Source organism: Podarcis vaucheri (genome assembly GCF_965113315.1).
Source record: "Podarcis vaucheri genome assembly, chromosome: 11".
NCBI lineage: Eukaryota > Metazoa > Chordata > Lepidosauria > Squamata > Lacertidae > Podarcis > Podarcis vaucheri.
The window spans coordinates 64,107,106-64,124,282 of NC_138749.1; the positions used below are offsets into that span (position 1 = coordinate 64,107,106).

The 17,177-nt window shown below is 45.4% G+C and overlaps 1 protein-coding gene across 1 annotated transcript in view; it reads left to right on the plus strand.

The window, feature by feature from the left end:
- Positions 1 to 17,177, plus strand: part of ALDH1A1 (aldehyde dehydrogenase 1 family member A1) — a 75,637-nt gene that overhangs the window by 7,526 nt on the left and 50,934 nt on the right. Inside the window, exon 2 of the mRNA XM_082241607.1 lies at positions 9,008 to 9,081. Within this exon, the coding sequence (XP_082097733.1) occupies positions 9,022 to 9,081 (60 nt within the window). The 5' untranslated portion in view covers positions 9,008 to 9,021. The remainder of the gene's footprint in view (positions 1 to 9,007; positions 9,082 to 17,177) is intronic.

Consider the following 17,177-nt stretch of genomic DNA (forward strand, 5'->3'; position numbering starts at 1 on the left):
CCTCAGGTCCACCCCCGTTGCCACTCCTCCAAGCCCAGCTATGATTGGGCCAAATTGCAGGTGGGCAAATTTGAATCACACAGCTGCAAGGAGAGACAGGAGAGCCACCTCTCAATGGCTGTTGGAGCCAGAGACTGGGAGCCAGGACAATGAAGATGGGGAGAGGGGCTATGTCAGGCTGCAAAAACTACATCACGTCTGAAGAGTTGAGTGGATATTCAGCTTGAGGTCTAAGCAGCTGGGTGACTCATCCAGCCCACCCTGCACTGTGCCACAACTTTCTTCTTATATGGTTGTAAAGTTTGCAGTCACAGAAGACATGAATTAATTGTATATGTGAAGTTTATATGAGGGTATTTTGAACACCACAAACCCCTTTTCAGTGGTGGAGCTTCATGCTCTGGCACTGGGGGGGGGGAGAGAAGGCGGGGGTGGGGGGGAGTGCGTCCTGGGAGCAGGGCATGCCACCTGCAGGGGTGGGGTGCCTAGCGCAGGCAGGGGGGCAGCCATGATGGAACCCCACTGGGATCAAGCTGCTGGGGGCGGTGCGCTCCCCCCGCACTCCTCTTCTTCCGCCAGTGCCCCCTTTCATTCTAAAGTCTTCACTTGGTGATGCTTTGACTCAGCACAAATTCTTACTATGAGTGATTGCTTAAAATGCCCCACATACTTTGCTTACCATGACACTGTATGCATTCTTTTCCAAGATGCAATGTGTAATAATGAGTGCTCACACCTTTCTTTGTGGGAGCCCTTTGCAGGACCGCACGCGGCACCTCTGGCCACATAGGACTCACCAGCTGGTTGGGCTGGCCCTCTTCCTTGTGATAGTCATTGGGGGTTCCCGCCGAACCCCAGTTAACCTATCAGCACCTTTGGGAGGTGTGGCCAGTTGCATAAATAGGAGACGGAGCCTATCTTCCGTATATGGGGGGAGGCGTGAAGTAGTGACTCACACCCCCCACAGCGGCGATTCCAGGGTCCCCTCTTAAAGGGGTTTGTAAATAGGAAGTCACTGGCCATGCACTGAAAGGTTGTCAGTGAACTCCCCTGCATTGCGGGGATATGGGATGGGCTGCCTGCGCACAGAAGCGTCTTGCAGCGCACCCTCCCATATCCCATTCACCCTGAGGAGCCCCCGTTCCCCAGCTGCAGGCTGGGAGGGATACGTGCCCAATGCCTAAGCCAAGGTCTTCCTACATCTGAAAGGTTTAATAAAGTTGTGGCCAATTTTTAATTCCATAACACGTTGTCATGAGTCATTATTCCTTCTGGTGGTCTCTTGGGGTCAGAGGGTCTCCGCCTGGGCACGCAAAGAAGAAATTCACCCCTTGCACAAGAGGGTGTATATTTTTTAAGATGTGATTTGCTTGGTGTGAACCACAATACACATTGTGCCATTCCCAAACTACAGTGTTTGAGTGCGAACACTGTAACTCTAGACAAATATTTGCCAAGGCATCACACAGCCTCATAGGTAAAACATGTCTTGCCTCGGTAGGAACTCTCCCCTGCAAGCAAAACCTTTTCTGTGCAACAGTAGGAAAACTGTTTGTGCACCTGTGCACAGAGCCTTTCCCATAACAGAAGTTAACAGAAAACTCCACCATGCGTGCTTTGGATTGTGTCCAACAAGAACAATTCAAAGAAAGGGGTGCCAAAGTCTCCCTGGGATCGATAGGAACTCAGCAGAATCATAGAATCATAGAATCATAGAGTTGGAAGAGACCACAAGGGCCATCGAGTCCAACCCCCTGCCAAGCAGGAAACACCATCAGAGCACTCCTGACATATGGTTGTCAAGCCTCTGCTTAAAGACCTCCAAAGTAGGAGACTCCACCACACTCCTTGGCAGCAAATTCCACTGTCAAACAGCTCTTACTGTCAGGAAGTTCTTCCTAATGTTTAGGTGGAATCTTCTTTCTTGTAGTTTGGATCCATTGCTCCGTGTCCGCTTCTCTGGAGCAGTAGAAAACAACCTTTCTCCCTCCTCTATGTGACATCCTTTTATATATTTGAACATGGCTATCATATCACCCCTTAACCTCCTCTTCTCCAGGCTAAACATGCCCAGCTCCCTTAGCCGTTCCTCATAAGGCATCGTTTCCAGGCCTTTGACCATTTTGGTTGCCCTCTTCTGGACACGTTCCAGTTTGTCAGTGTCCTTCTTGAATTGTGGTGCCCAGAACTGGACACAGTACTCCAGGTGTGGTCTGACCAGAGCAGAATACAGTGGCACTATTACTTCCCTTGATCTAGATGCTATACTCCTATTGATGCAGCCCAGAATTGCATTGGCTTTTTTAGCTGCCGCGTCACACTGTTGGCTCATGTCAAGTTTGTGGTCAACCAAGACTCCTAGATCCTTTTCACATGTACTGCTCTCAAGCCAGGTGTCCCCCATCTTGTATTTGTGCCTCTCATTTTTTTTGCCCAAGTGCAATACTTTACATTTCTCCCTGTTAAAATTCATCTTGTTTGTTTTTGCCCAGTTCTCTAATCTGTCAGACAATAAAGTCTTTGCATTCCATTTCTTCCAGTGACACTCCAGAATACCTAACTTTCTATTAATCCTCCCTTGTCTGTTTGGAAACTTGTCCTGGTGGAATCTGATCTGTTTGCTGGCACAATTATTATAACCCATAAGCTTTGTAGTAAGTGGAAATTCAGTAATATTGTTGGATGCTTTATATATTAAGAAAATTTTAAAATGCCAAAGCAAGCATTCATAAGCAGAGCGGGCCCTAGCTGTTTTGCCACCTGAGACAAAGCAGGAAATGGCAACCCTCAAAAAATCAAAGTATATAGCATCCAAGGCTAATCAATTTATTTTGTCACCTGAAGCAGAAAAACCCCATAACTGCAGCAACCTGTGTCTAGCAGTTAAGTATGGAAAGTGGTTTCAGGAAGACTGCAAGTAGGACTGAGCCCACTATTGCTCTGGGTCTTATGTCCTGCTCTACCTGGAGAGACCCCTGAAAACTGAGGGGGAAATTGCAGAGCGGGAAGGGGCTGCTGGCAGGGGCCTCATATGGCAGCATGTGGCTCATGAAACTGGAAACTCCATGCATCCCCTAACTCCAGAAGGGGTGCATTCAGAGGAGGATGCAATACTAACCAAACCATTTATATATAGTACTAACCAAACAGTTTCACGTGACTTCATAACCCTGAAATGCAGACACTGCACATATTATCACAACAATGTATTCTGTCATATCTAGTCATGCTGACTGGATATATCTTCCAAATGCTGACTACACCACAGTCTTTCTTCAGGATGTCAAGGTTTTGGACAACCATATCTTTGTGCTGTGGTACAGTCAGCATGGGAAGATAACATCCAGTCAGTGCGGCTAGAGAGATATATTGTTGTAATGAATATAGGGGTTGCTCGTGCATAAGTTGCCGCCACTCCTGGCTATGTTGCCTTGTTAAACCCTTTCTGTCTGGACAGCCCTTCACTTCGTGGCTGCCTCAGTCGCTAGCAGAATCCGTCAGTGGGCGTTTCTTAAATCTTTTCCAGCATAAAAGCTGTTTGACGCCAAGTCTTCTCCTACTCTCCCTGCGCGGAAGTCTTCTGCACAGGTAGGGTGTGGGTAGCGGAGGACCCGTGCTCTCCCCGCTGGTCTCCTGCGAGGAGTCCTGGAGCCCTCTTGCCAATTCCCCCATCTGCCCCCCTTTATCCCTGGTGTTGCGCTGATTTCCTTCCCCAGCTAATGAGCTGCCTCTCTCCCTGCTGGGTCCTTCTCCAGCATCACTTGGGAGCCTTCCCTCCGCCTCTGGCTCTGATGTCAGTTCCCTGACAATTGTTGTCAACATTTGCACAGTGTCTGCTTTTCAGTGCTGTGAAACTACAATTATTTGCTTACTGTATGTTCTATTGGCCATAGGCCACATACATATTCTTTGTAAAGTTCTTAACTCTTTTCATATCTATGTTATAGAAATACAATATGTTCATTTAAAATCTTAACTTTATGTATTCTTTTGCAATTTGGGGTATTGCCACATCCCAACAGTGTGAGGAAAGTCCTGCTTTGTTCCTTGCATGAATGGTAGGGTCAGTCCAAGACATTTTGCTCTCTGAGGCAAAGGCTGATAGGGTTCCTCCTGCCCCTTTCTCACAGACTGACAAGCTGAATCTTACTTCAGCATTGATGACAGAACCAGCACCACACCTGAGGGGAGAAAACTAGCTTAGGGGACACAGGGCAGGTTCGCCCCAGGGAGCTCCATCACTCCAACACTCAAAGGTTACAGGCTTGAAGATCTTTCTAGGGACTGAACCCAGATTGTGGTAGTAGCCAAGAATGAAATGCTTTTCACCCGATGCCACTCTTTTTTCAGACAGAAACTGTCTTGCCTTTATACAGTTGAAGTATGTATTTTGTAATGTGCCCCATGGCTTATTTCCGGAGTGGCTTTGGCACTACCAAGGATTTGCTGGAACAAGCAAAACTATGAGGGCTTTGAGCTAAACTGGAAGGACAGGACAGGACAGGTTAGTGGTGTGGTGTAGCTGAAGCGTTCTGGGCAGCTAGCCATCTTGTTCAACAGGTGAACAGACCTTGGTCCTCCTGACTGAGGTATTTGCAGGGTGTGAACCTTGAATCTGGTTTCATTCTCACAGTGCAGCTCTGGGGCTTATAAAGTAATAAAAATAAAGTGCCAACTAGACTTGTGCAGAGTGTTTTTCTTCACCTCCAGTTGACTGCATCCACTTTTCAATTTTTGAATGAGAAAAGACTTGCAGCTTACAGCAGGGTTGCCATTTTTATTGATCCCGTTCCTTTGTCTTTCACAGCAGCCTGGTAGGACAAATTAAGCAAGTGGAACTGTCTCTGTCATTAGCTCTGGACACCATGAATTTTAGGTTGCTGATGAAGGCAAAGCAGCAGAGCCAGTAACGGCACAATATTTATGCAAGTGAATTCATGGAAAGCAATGCTTTTCAAATGCACATAAACTGGATATATTATTCTGCTTTCTAGCTACATGCAGGAACAGGGAAAATAAAGCCTTGCAGAGGCTGATGTGTGTGTGTTCTTCAGTATATGTTCACAGCACAGTGGTGCATCCATGGATGAGTACAAGGTTGGATTTGTCCATCTCTTTTTATGAAACATTATATATTAGATACAAATCTTTAAGAGACGCCAGATATGTTATAAGGCGAACAGCTCTGTGCCAGTCATCTTGTGTTGCAATATGCAGGGCTAAAGGGCAAGGCTGAGCACTTCAAAACTTTGCTGATGTTTCTGAGCATTGCCACACCCTGCATCTAGTTTATACCAAAAAATTGTCAGTCATGGAGGGAGGGAGAACATTTTGCACAGAAAGGCAAGGCAGCCCAATCCACATGGCATGCATTTCACAAGGAAGGTTGCCATCTCTATCCCCACCCCCATTTCCCCCCTCCCTTTAAGTGGCAGAAATCCAGTTAATGCAGCATTCTTCCTAAATATTTTTGGGTCTTCTTTTGGGGGAGGGGTGGGGGAGACTGAACTAGGTGCCTTTTTACTTGCAATGTATAGTCAGGAGAAAGGTTTTTTTTTTGTTTGCCAGACCTTTACTGCCTAGTCTTATGCATCTTTAAGGAACGAACTCTCAAATGTATACTAACCTGATGCCACAATGCCCTGCACAACTGCTGCTTGTCCTTTCACAAAATCCTTCCAGTGGACACCACCTCTCCTACCTTGGCAAAGTGACAATTGCCCCAAGCACCCATCTCTGAAGGTCTCCTGCATACATGACCTGCCTGCTGCTGCCCTAGGTTCCCTCCCATGGACTGGACTCCCCCCTCTGCAATGAGAAATGGACAAATCTCTTGGTTTCACTTTCCCATTTTCCTGATCTCGAATTCATTTCTGCAATCCATTTGTGATTATTGTTTGTTCATGGGATGTCCAGAACACTCTCTAGTGCTGTTATGTTGAATGAATTTCAGTTAGTAAGTTTTGAGGACATGGACAATGTGTTTGGATCAGTTGGGACTTGCACTCTGGGCCCGGACCTCTCTTGGCTGATCAAAACCAGCAGGGAGGGGACAGCTGGCTGGGCCAGGGAGGTGGTTAATGCCTCTTTATGAGAGGGGGTGGTCCCTGCCTGCTTGAAGGAGGCAGTGGTAAGACCACTCCTTAAGAAGTCCTCCATGGATTCAGAGAAATCTAAGGACTCAGCTACATTAGTCCAAAAACAATCTTTTGAATTTGTTATAAACATGCAACACCAGATGGCACCAGAGAGAGAGAAAAAATCTATGCAAATTTTATATAGCATTTTTTTTCTTTTGTTATAATGATTTAACTTCTGACTTATTTATAGTGGGGGCATTTTCCGTGTGTGTAGATCCACCCTACCATTGACCATAGCATCCTTCTGGCACTGCTTTGTGGTGGTTCTGGTCCTACATGAATGGTGATGCTTGAATAATGCTCTTCAGCTCTGTGGAATCCTCAGCATTGGGTTCCCCAGGGTTTAATTATATCCCCTATGATGTTTAACCTGAAACAGAGTTTGGAGGAGGTTGCTGACAACATGCAGCTCTACTTCTCCTTTACATCTGCAGCTGAGGCAGTGGAAGTGCTGGATCATTGTCTTGCCTCGGTAATGGACTAGATGAGAGCCAACGAACTGAAGCTCAATCCAGATAAGACTGAGGCTCTGTTAGTGGGTGGCTCCCTAGACCGGGTGGCTGAGAGGCTGCCTGCTCTTGATGGGGTTACACTTCCTCTGAAGGAGTGGGTATGTAGCTTGGGAGTACTCCTGGATCCTTTGCTGTCACTTGAGGCTCAGGTAGTCTTGGTGGCATGGAGTGCCTTCCGTCAGCTTCAGTTGGTGGCCCAACTATTTGGACAGGGATAGCCTAAGTTCTGCTGTCTATGTTCTGGTCACCTCTAGGTTATATTACAGTGGTACCTCAGGTTACATACGCTTCAGGTTACAGACTCCGCTATCCCAGAAATAGTACCTCGGGTTAAGAACTTTGCTTCAGGATGAGAACAGAAATCGTGCTCCGGTGGCGCGGCGGCAGTGGGAGGCCCCATTAGCTAAAGTGGTGCTTCAGGTTAAGAACAATTTCAGGTTAAGAATGGACCTCCAGAACGAATTAAGTACTTAACCCGAGGTAACACTGTACTGCAAAGTGTTATACAAAGTGTTACAGACTGTTTGGAAACTTCAGCTGGTGTAAGAATTCATTAGACAGGTTGCTCACTAGGGCAAGATGGTTTGAGCATATAATGCCAATGACTGCATTGGCTGCCAATTAATTTCCAGGCCCAATTCAAAGTGCTGGTTTTGACCTGTAAAGCATTAAATGGCTCAGAACCACAATACCTGAAGAACCAGCCCATCTGAGGACCTTCTTTGTGTGACCCCTCCATGAGCAGCTCAGAGGGTGGAAACATAAGAACAGGCATTTTTAGCAGTGGCCCCCTGTTTATGGCATGCTCTCCTCAGGGGGGGCTGCCTGACGCCTTCATTACAGATCTTTAGGTGCCCAGTGAAAACATTTCTCTATAACCAGGCCTTGGGCTGAATAAACATTATACAGTATAGCCTTTTAAATGTGTTTGTGGGGTGGGGGTTATTGGTTTGCTTTTGTTTTATTATGTATTTCGTGTTTTCATTTTGTATGTTTATGCTGTGTGAACTACCCTGTGATCTTTGGAATTTAATATTAATTTAATAAATGATAAAAATGAAAATTTATCAGTGTTTTAGTGTGATTTTTTTCCTAATACATATCCATTTTTGTATGCTATTTTGCAAGCAATTTCCTCTTATACAATGCATTTTATATGTTATGTTATGTTTTATTTTATTATATATGGCATTATTTTCAATAATAATACATTTATACTTTTCTATGCACACATTTTTGTGCTTATTATTTGCTAGAAGAATAGTTTCACAAAATTTCAGAAAGTATACCTGCTTCAGTTCATATCTTGTTTCAGCAGGAACTGTGAATTAGGTCGGGTCTCACAAGAATCTAAACTAAACCAAATATGCTGCCCATACCTAACTTGCAGCCTAGCTCCAGTCATGTGCTCCAAGATCTTGGCAAACAGGAAACATGGAGAAGATGGTCTGAATCTTTCTTCTAGTGCCAATGGGAGATTTCCCAGTTCCTACAATAATAGCCTGAAGACTGTGTGTTTGCAACCCACTAGCCTGGAAGTTTAGAAGCAGGGTGATGGCAGTACTACCTAAAGGTTGGAGCCATGGGTAATGCTTTACCCCCTCACAGGCCAGGTGCACACAGTGGACTCTGACACTGCAGTCATAGCATTGCACTCTGGAATGCACACGCTTGTATATCTAACTAAGAATAATACATCCTGAAGATATTATTGATGAACCACAAAATCTGATTGTTTTAAAAGTGCTGCAAGGCACTTAGTTGGTTTTGCTGCAAAAGCCAGCATAGTTTCCTGCTTCCTAGAATGTTTCCAAGAGTTATTAAAAATGCATTGATTTGACATATTCAAAGTAAACACTCTTTTCAATATTATCACAGCAATTCCTGCCAGGAAAAGCTGAACCTGTTGGATTTTCGCCTGTCTTGTCACCGCTAGAAAGACAGGAACTATTTTTTTAAAAAAAAACAACAACAACATACAGTTTATATTTGTGTAAATTTCCAAAGCACTGAAATGTCTTCAGAACTCTTTTTAGGTTATCTATACTGATGTTTCTGAGTGTATGTTATTCTTGCAGGTGAAAAGGAGCAGGCTGCTATTTGCACACATACAGAATGCCACGACCTCATATGGACTTTTGCACCCAAGTAGTACACAGCTTGCTTTTCTAGGTGTTGCACATTAGCTGTAGTTCCCCCCCTCTCTCTGTGCTGTGCAGTTGTTCGTCCAATCATACTCTTGCATGCAAATATACTATAGCCAGTTCAGATAAAAAGGCACAATTATATCGAAGTGCTCAGTCAGGGCAAATATCACTGAACTTTTCTTACAACCTCCTTTCACCTGTGTTTCAGGAACTAGTCCAAACATGTCAACTACCCCGGCTTTGCCAGAGCCCCTCAAGGATCTGAAGATTCAGTATACTAAGGTTAGTTATATTTATGTGGCTTAACTTCCCTCAAGCTCTGCCACTGAGGCAATCTCCTTGTGTCTTATTGCTGTAGGTTTGTGCAGCTCTCACTTTAGCGGTGGATCTCAGTGCATAGAACTTTGTTGCCGGTTTTTACCTATGGATCTCACTGCAGCTTTATTCCCTGATGTTCTCCCCTGTTTCTGCAGAGTGTGGCTGCTGACGGCCATCCTGTTTCAGAACGGTTGCAATTGTTGCTCTGTGTGAATTATGTCTGAAGCTATGATTCTGTGAGCCCAAAGCATTTTAGGGCTTCAGCCTTAACCCTGGTACTATTTGTAGACCTGTGCATATGTACTTGGGAGAAGCCCCATCCAACTAACAGCTGGATCATATGCATGTTTACTCAAAGCAAGCCTCACTGGGTTCAGTGGCACCTACTCTGAAGGAAGTATGCGTGAGAATGGGGCTTTTTTGTTTTGGGAGATGTGTATAGGATTTGACTGATGGCTAGGAACAAGTTCTGCAGGAATTATAGCATTACTTCCACAGCGGTGTTTCCAGGACTGGATTATAACAGAGTATTAATGGTTTACAGAAAGAAAGATACAATCAGCAAAGGGGAAAATCAGAATATGTTACTGTATTAGGGAATGTAACATTGATTTATAATTACAATTCATTCCTAAAATATGTACAGTGGTGCCTCGCAAGACGAAATTAATTCGTTCCACAAGTTTTTTCGTCTAGCGAATTTTTCGTCTTACGAAGTACGGTGTCAGAAAAGTTTTGGAAAAGCTTCAAAAATCACCTAAAACCTCAAAAAAGGCTACCACACCGCGTTCTATGAGTTGCTCCTCGAAGTCAAGTCGCAACTGTATTAACGGCTTTAAGAAAAAGGAAACAAACTCGCAAGAACTCGCAAGACGTTTTGTCTTGTGAAGCAAGCCCATAGGGAAATTCGTCTTGCGAAGCAACTCAAAAACCGCAAAACCCTTTCGTCTAGCGAGTTTTTCGTCTTGCGAGGCATTCGTCTTGCGGGGCACCACTGTAGACTACAATCTTCTGCACATTTACTTGGGAGTAAACACCACTGAGCACAATGGTATTCACTTCTCAGTAGACATGTGTAGGGTTGCACAGTTTCTTGGGGGGAAATCCAGCAGAATTGTTGAAATGTGAACAACACACATGCATCGCCTACGTACCTGGAAGAGAAGTGCATAAAAGCAGGCCAGCCACTTGAGAGCAATAATGAGATGGACAATCCTTGCTAGTAGACTTTCTACAATCTAAAAAAGGCATTGACAGGCAAGGCAAAGGGCTGGGGGAAATAAGAGGGTCCCTGGCTTGAGGGCTTGTCTTTAGCCAGCTAAGCTGGAGGACTTGGATGCAGCAGGATGACTCAACCTCCAGGAGTGCACAGAATGGCAATAATCTTATTTGAGCTGAACATGTTGCCCAGGTTCTGCTTACAGCGGCATCTGGTTGGGCCTTGTGAGAAGAGGGTGCAGGACTAGATAGGCCTTTGGCCTGATCTAGCAAAATCTTCTTGTGTTATCATGTCATCTGTAATGCTGTGCAAGAAAAGACAGCCCCAAGCACATTACATATATAGTTGCATAGTGGCTGCAGTTCAGCAAAAGTGTTCCTCTGTAGCAAGCTTGGGAATCTGGGTGAGGGACACCTCATGAAATCTGTATTTGCACTGCACATGTGGGAAGGGGATGTACATTCCTATCTGCCTTGAGAGCAAAAGGAAATGTGCAGCCCAATCCACTCTCTTGAATCATTGATTGCATAGGGCCTGGCTGCAGCTAGACTCAAGCTAACATATTTAGTATTCAGGCATTAATGTACTAGGAAGCAGAAGGGTTCTCAAAATAAAACTAGATTGTTTTCATGTTCTTCCTATATTCTAAGGACATAATAAACCTGTATATCCAGTTTCCAGAAGCTCTTGAAAGAAAAACAACAGTGGGTTGTATCCATTCCACTCACACAACTTCCACTTGCACAACCAAACTCCCCCCTCTCCTCTCCCATGTAGCTCCTGTGCACCCTCAGAATCTGCCTGAGGGGGCTGTGAGACCCTTTGGAGCAGATACTGGGAGTGTGAAGGAAGGGGAAATCACACTGCATGAGCAGAACACCACTCAAAACATGCAGCACTGACTGCAACCCAAAGAGTCTTGTGGCACTTTAACATCTGTTATGGGATAAGCTTTAAAGGACTGCAATCTACCTGGTGACATGTATGAAATGCTATCCTACGCTGCAGGTGTGCGCGTGCATGTGTGAATGCAGGATGGGGAAAGGATTGTAAACAGTGAAGTCAAAAGAAAACAAAATGCAGAAAAGTATGCTGGTGATAATTATTAACTGGGCCTTTCATACAGACAGACACATACATCCTGGCTTTGGTAAAACAATTTTTTTAAAAAATGATTTTTTTATTAAAAAATCAATTCTGCAGTTTCAGTCCAGAAAAGACAGCACTTAACAACACTGCAGTCTTCTTTTGAAGTTCCCGTATTCACGTTATGTTGGTTGCAGTGTCATTGGAAGCTAAAATGGCCTCTTCCTGTTTTTTCTATATTGCCATTTTAGAGAAGTGCTGTGTAGAGAAAAGCCTGTTTGTCTTATAAGAGAATTCAGAAGTGCCATTTTGGCAGATGATGGCATATCATTGGAAGCTGATCAGGTGAATGAATCTCAAGGGTTGCACAGAATAGAATAGAATAGAATAGAATAGAATAGAATAGAATAGAATAGAATAGAATAGAATAGAATAGAATCATAGTTGGATGGGACCCTGAGGATCACCTAGTCCAACTGTTTTTGGGGGACAGGGGGCAGGCAGGTGTGGGGACTCCCTGGTCCTGAACAGGGTAACCATGCCCCTGAAAGACCAGGTGCACAGCCTGGGAGTCATTTTGGACTCACAACTGACCATGGAGGCGCGGGTCAATTCTGTGACCAGGGAAACTTTCTACCAGCTCCACCTGGTACACCGGCTGCTATAACTTGTGGATTGAATCAGCAGAATGGATTTTTATCACACTACATGAGTTAGTTGGTTTATCAGTGCCAGGATGTCTGTGCTATCAGCCCCGCTTTTCTGCGAACAATGTAAATTACCACCACCCGTACTTACTTTGGATCTGACAGTTTACCTCCTCTAACCATCAAGTACCTGAAACTGAGGATACTTCTTCATATCTCTGATGAAGTGGACTGTAGCCCACAAAATCTTATGCTGTGATAAAGCTGTTAGTCTTTAAGGGACCACAAGATTCTTCGTTGTTTTTTCCATATATCCAGCTAAGTCCTCTGCCTTAAAAAAGTCCATGTTGCAAACAAGCTTGCCATAGAAGCAAAGGATATCATAGCAAATTCTTTCCATGCTTATGCACAAACAAACGGATAAGCAGAAAGGTATTATCTTATCGAACCCCTAAAGTAGTTCTCTCATCTTACCACCAGCACGTTGCTATTCCTTGCATCAGAACATAATTGCTAAAATAGAAAGTATCTTTGAACTTTGTACAGATTGGCAGCAAACGTTTTGAAGATTTTCAGGTCATCTGAAGGAGAAAGGAAAATAGCTGTGCAATTAAGAGAATCACTAGCAGGGCCCTTTGCTTATCACTTTATTGGCCAGAGATTGCTGTGAGTTGGGGGCAGGTAGGACACAGCAGGCGTTTGAGCATTCCAGCCAGTCTGTGCCTTTCCCAGGAGTTGGGTGTGCAAACTCTGGCAGGTGATGGAAGTTCATCTCCTTGCTGCTGAAGGATCACATGCTGATAGTTACACAGAGAAGTGCTGTGCAAGGCAAAAGGGCAGGTACATCAGGGTGGGCTCCCTCCCGCCCTCCTTCCCTTAGATACCTGTCAGCCCTAAGCCACAGTTTCTCACCTTTAAGCATGTGCTCAACTCTCTCGCATTGAAATCAGGCTTGGCTGGATCACAGCCCCAAAGGCATAATATTTCACAAAGAAAAGAAGGAGAAATTTGGGGGGCCTCTTCTGGAATGTTGAAAGAATGAGGGAAAGGTCTGGAGTTGTGACTTTATTCTCAAATCTGATCGTTCCCCCTTGGTAAATGCTTGGAAGAAACACCGTGTGGAGGGACCCAATTCTGCAGCCTCCTCGCCTGCTCCTGCCCATCTTGGTGTTTGCATTTCTTTGATAAGGCAGTAGAGATGTGGTGAGAGTTTGGCAATATTTAACAAGTTTCAGAAACTGGCAGCAGTGTTCAGCTTTTCAGGATGATAAAACACTCCAGAAAAGTGGGGGGGGGGGGTGTTTATGTTGCAGGTATAAGGTTCTTACTTCTTTTCTCTAAAAAAGAAGGAAGGGTGAAAAATGCAGGCTTTCCCTTTGAATTATGTCCAAAATAAAATACTTAGTCAGCATAGGAATTTCTAAAATGTGCTATGTCCAAATCCAGATTAACCACCACATCTGATATTTCCATAATGCCAGCTAACTGCCTAATATTTTACTGTCTGTGATGGTGACAGAAGTGATCATGAAACCAATACAGGCATTGACAAGGCTCCCCAGATCCAAATAAATAGATAGCCAGTGTTGAACCTGAAGCACCCAACTTCTAATTTCAGCAACTTACCGGTATTTGCCACTAGCTGAGACTGGCAGAGGTAAAGAACAAAATTAATTTGAGTGCCTCTAAAGGGAAATGGGACCTGAAACGGTGCAGGGAAGACCTGTAGTAGCTTCTGTTCTCTTCTCCCTACCTGGGACTTTGCAATTTGATATATCCACAAAATTCTATATCGGCTTGCTTAGCACAGCTTTTTTTGGAATTGTGTGACTGATTCTGTATGGGTTTTTAATGATTTAAAAAGAAAGAAAGATGGGCACACATTTAGCATGCTAATCCTAATCCATTTTCTCTTTCCAGAGGCATACTGAAGTGTGAACATGGGATGAAAAACTTAGCCCCTAAGTGTCAGGCATAGCCAAGCCTGCCATTTAGGGGGCAGGTGTGCCACGACTCAGTCTAATGCACAATAAAGTTCCACTTCAGTGTGTCCCTCATCCATATGCAGCCTGCAGCCCATTGATCCCGTTCCTTGGGATGCTTTTGCTTCTGATCGAATAAATGATGGCGCAGACAGCAGTATACCATTGTCCTGATCCACAGATCAGGGTTTCCAGAAAAGGATGTCAAAACTGCCAAAATGATTCATTCTAGTGCTTTGTTATGAAAAGGTGAATACTTCAATGCAATGCCAGAAACCTTACTGCCTTTACAGACTCAGGATAGACACGAAAACAGCAAACATTCATCATGACTGCCTGCCCCCAGGCAAGCATTTTGTGCATTGCTTATACAGAAAACATCATGTGTCAGTTTGGTTAGAAACCCCCATTGGCCTGCCTGGCTCACAAAGGCAGGGATGGCAGGCAGCCAAGCCTCATGGACAGCTCCCCTCCCTAGGCCAAGAGCCAAGCATCCAAAGTCCACAGATAAGCACAGCACCAAAGCAAGCCAAAGAGCATATATCAAAGCAAGCAGATAAACATATATGAGCTCATTCTTGCAGCCAATAACAGTTATTCCCGGGGTTCCCTTGCCTACCAAGATGGCATTTACAGGCCTTTAGAAACATTTTCACAGTTTGGTTCTACACAAAGATGTGCGGTGAATTTGCTACTCAGCTCCAAGCAAAATCCACAGCAATGCACAAAACAACACACAAAAAGTAATCCTATTGCTATAATTGTGACAAAAATCATTAATGAGTGGTGCTACCCCCCCCAACCCCCAAACCCTTGGAACCACCATGTTTCCTGTCCCAAATTGGCTATATATTGATGCAACACTTCTCATATATCTATTCTGTTTTACAAACCCCTTCTAGAGCAGCTGTTGCTCAGGACAACCAGCATAGTCAGCCAGATTCCAGAGGGTGTGTTGGGCGGAGATGTAGCAATAGCACTGCAGAGGTAGCAGCCAGAGGGCTTATTGTTATTATTTACTTATACCGTGCCCACCCGGCCAGGCCTCCCCAGCCACTCTGGGCAGCTTCCAACAGAATATTAAAAACACAATAAAACATCAAACATGAAAAACTTCCCTAAACAGGGCTGTCTTCAGATGTCTTCTAAAAGTCAGATAGCTGCTTATTTCCCTGACATCTGATGGGAGGGCGTTCCACAGGACAGGTGCCACTACTGAGAAGGCCCTCTGCCTGTTTCCCTGTAACCTCACTCCTCCCAATGAGGGAACTGCCAGAAGGCCCTCGGCACTGGACCTCAGTGTCCGGGCAGAACGATAGGGGTGGAGATGCTCCTTCAGGACCGAGGCCCTTTAGGACTTTAAAGGTCAGCACCAACACTTTGAATTTTGCTCAGAAATGTACTGGGAGCCAATGCAGGTCTTTCAGGAACTGGAGTTATATGGTCTCGGCAGCCGCTCCCTGTCACCAGTCTAGATGCTGCATTCTGGATTAATTGCAGTTTCCGGGTCACCTTCAAAGGTAGCCCCACATAGATTGCATTGAAGGAGTCCAAGCGGCAGATAACAAGCACACGCACCACTCTGGCAAGACAGTCTGTGGGCAGGTAGGGTCTCAGTCTGCGTACCAGATGGAGCTGGTAGACAGCTGCCCTGGACACAGAATTAACTTGTGCCTCCATGGACAGCTGTGAGTCCAAAATGACTCCCAGGCTGCACACCTGATCTTTCAGGGGCACAATTACCCCATTCAGGACCAGGGAATCCTCCACACCTGCCCGCCCCCTGTCCCCACAAAACAGTACTTCTGTCTTGTCAGGACTCAACCTCAATAGACGCCATCCATCCTCCAACCACCTCCAGACACTCACACAGAACCTTCACCACCTTCACTGGTTCCGATCTGAAAGAGAGATAGAGCTGGGTATCATCTGCATACTGATGAACACCCAGCCCAAACCCCCTGATGATCTCTCCCAGCGGCTTCATGTAGTTGTTAAAAAGCATGGGGACGGAACCCTGAGGAACCCCACAAATGAGAGCCCAGGGGTCTGAACACTCATCTTCCCACACCACTTTCTGGACACTGCCCAGGAGGAAGGAGTGGGACTACTGTATAACAATGCCCTCAGCTCCCAGCTCCTCTAGACAGTCCAGAAGGATGTCATGGTCGATGGTATCAAAGGCTGCTGAGAGATCCAGCCGAACTAGGAAACAGCTTTCACCCTTGTCCCTAGCCCGCTCGAGATCATCAACCATCGTGACCAAGACCTGAATCCTGATTGGAAGGGACACAAATAGTCCGCATCCTCCAGGCATGCCTGGAGTTGTTCAGCAACCACTCAATCAATCAATCAATCACCTTGCCCAAGAATGGAAGATTTGAGACTGGGCGATAGTTGGCCATATTGGCTGGGTCCAAAGATGTTATTTTAAGAAGTGGTTTAATGGCCATCTCTTTCAGCAGGTCTGGGAAGGCTCCCTCAGAGAGGGAAGCATTCACCACCCCCAGCTCTTCCCAGCTCACTTTTATGAGCCAGGATGGGCAAGGATCAAGGAGACAGGTGGTTGGTTTCATGCGTCCAAGCAGCCTGTCCACATCCTTGGAGGTAACAGATTGGAATTGATCCCATGCAACTTGACTAGACAGAGCTCTAGCACTTTCCCGCCCTGGCCTTGCTCCCACGGTGGAGTCTACCTCTTTCCGAATCTGAGCCACTTTATCTGCAAAAAAACTTTGCAAAATTATTGTAGGAGATGTTGGGCCCCGATGGCAAAGGTGGTTCCGTTAGATTGTGAGCCACCTGAAAGAATCTCCTGCTGCTGTTTTCTGCAGATGCTATCTCCACTTGGTAGGCTCAGCGTTGAGCTCTAACCCGTGTCCGGTCTGATTCAGAATGATTTTTCCACCACCAGCACTCTAGCCGTCTCGGCAATTGTTCATCACCCTCAGCCCTGGGGAAAACCACAGCACTGTCTGGGCTCCATGCAGTCGGAGAGGGCACTTTGGAGCCAGACAGTTAATAGCTCTGGCTAACTCCGCATTCCAGTGGACCACCAGGGAATCAGATGAAAGGCCATCAACATGGGATAAAACATCCCCTACCCTCTGGATCCATTGAGTGGCA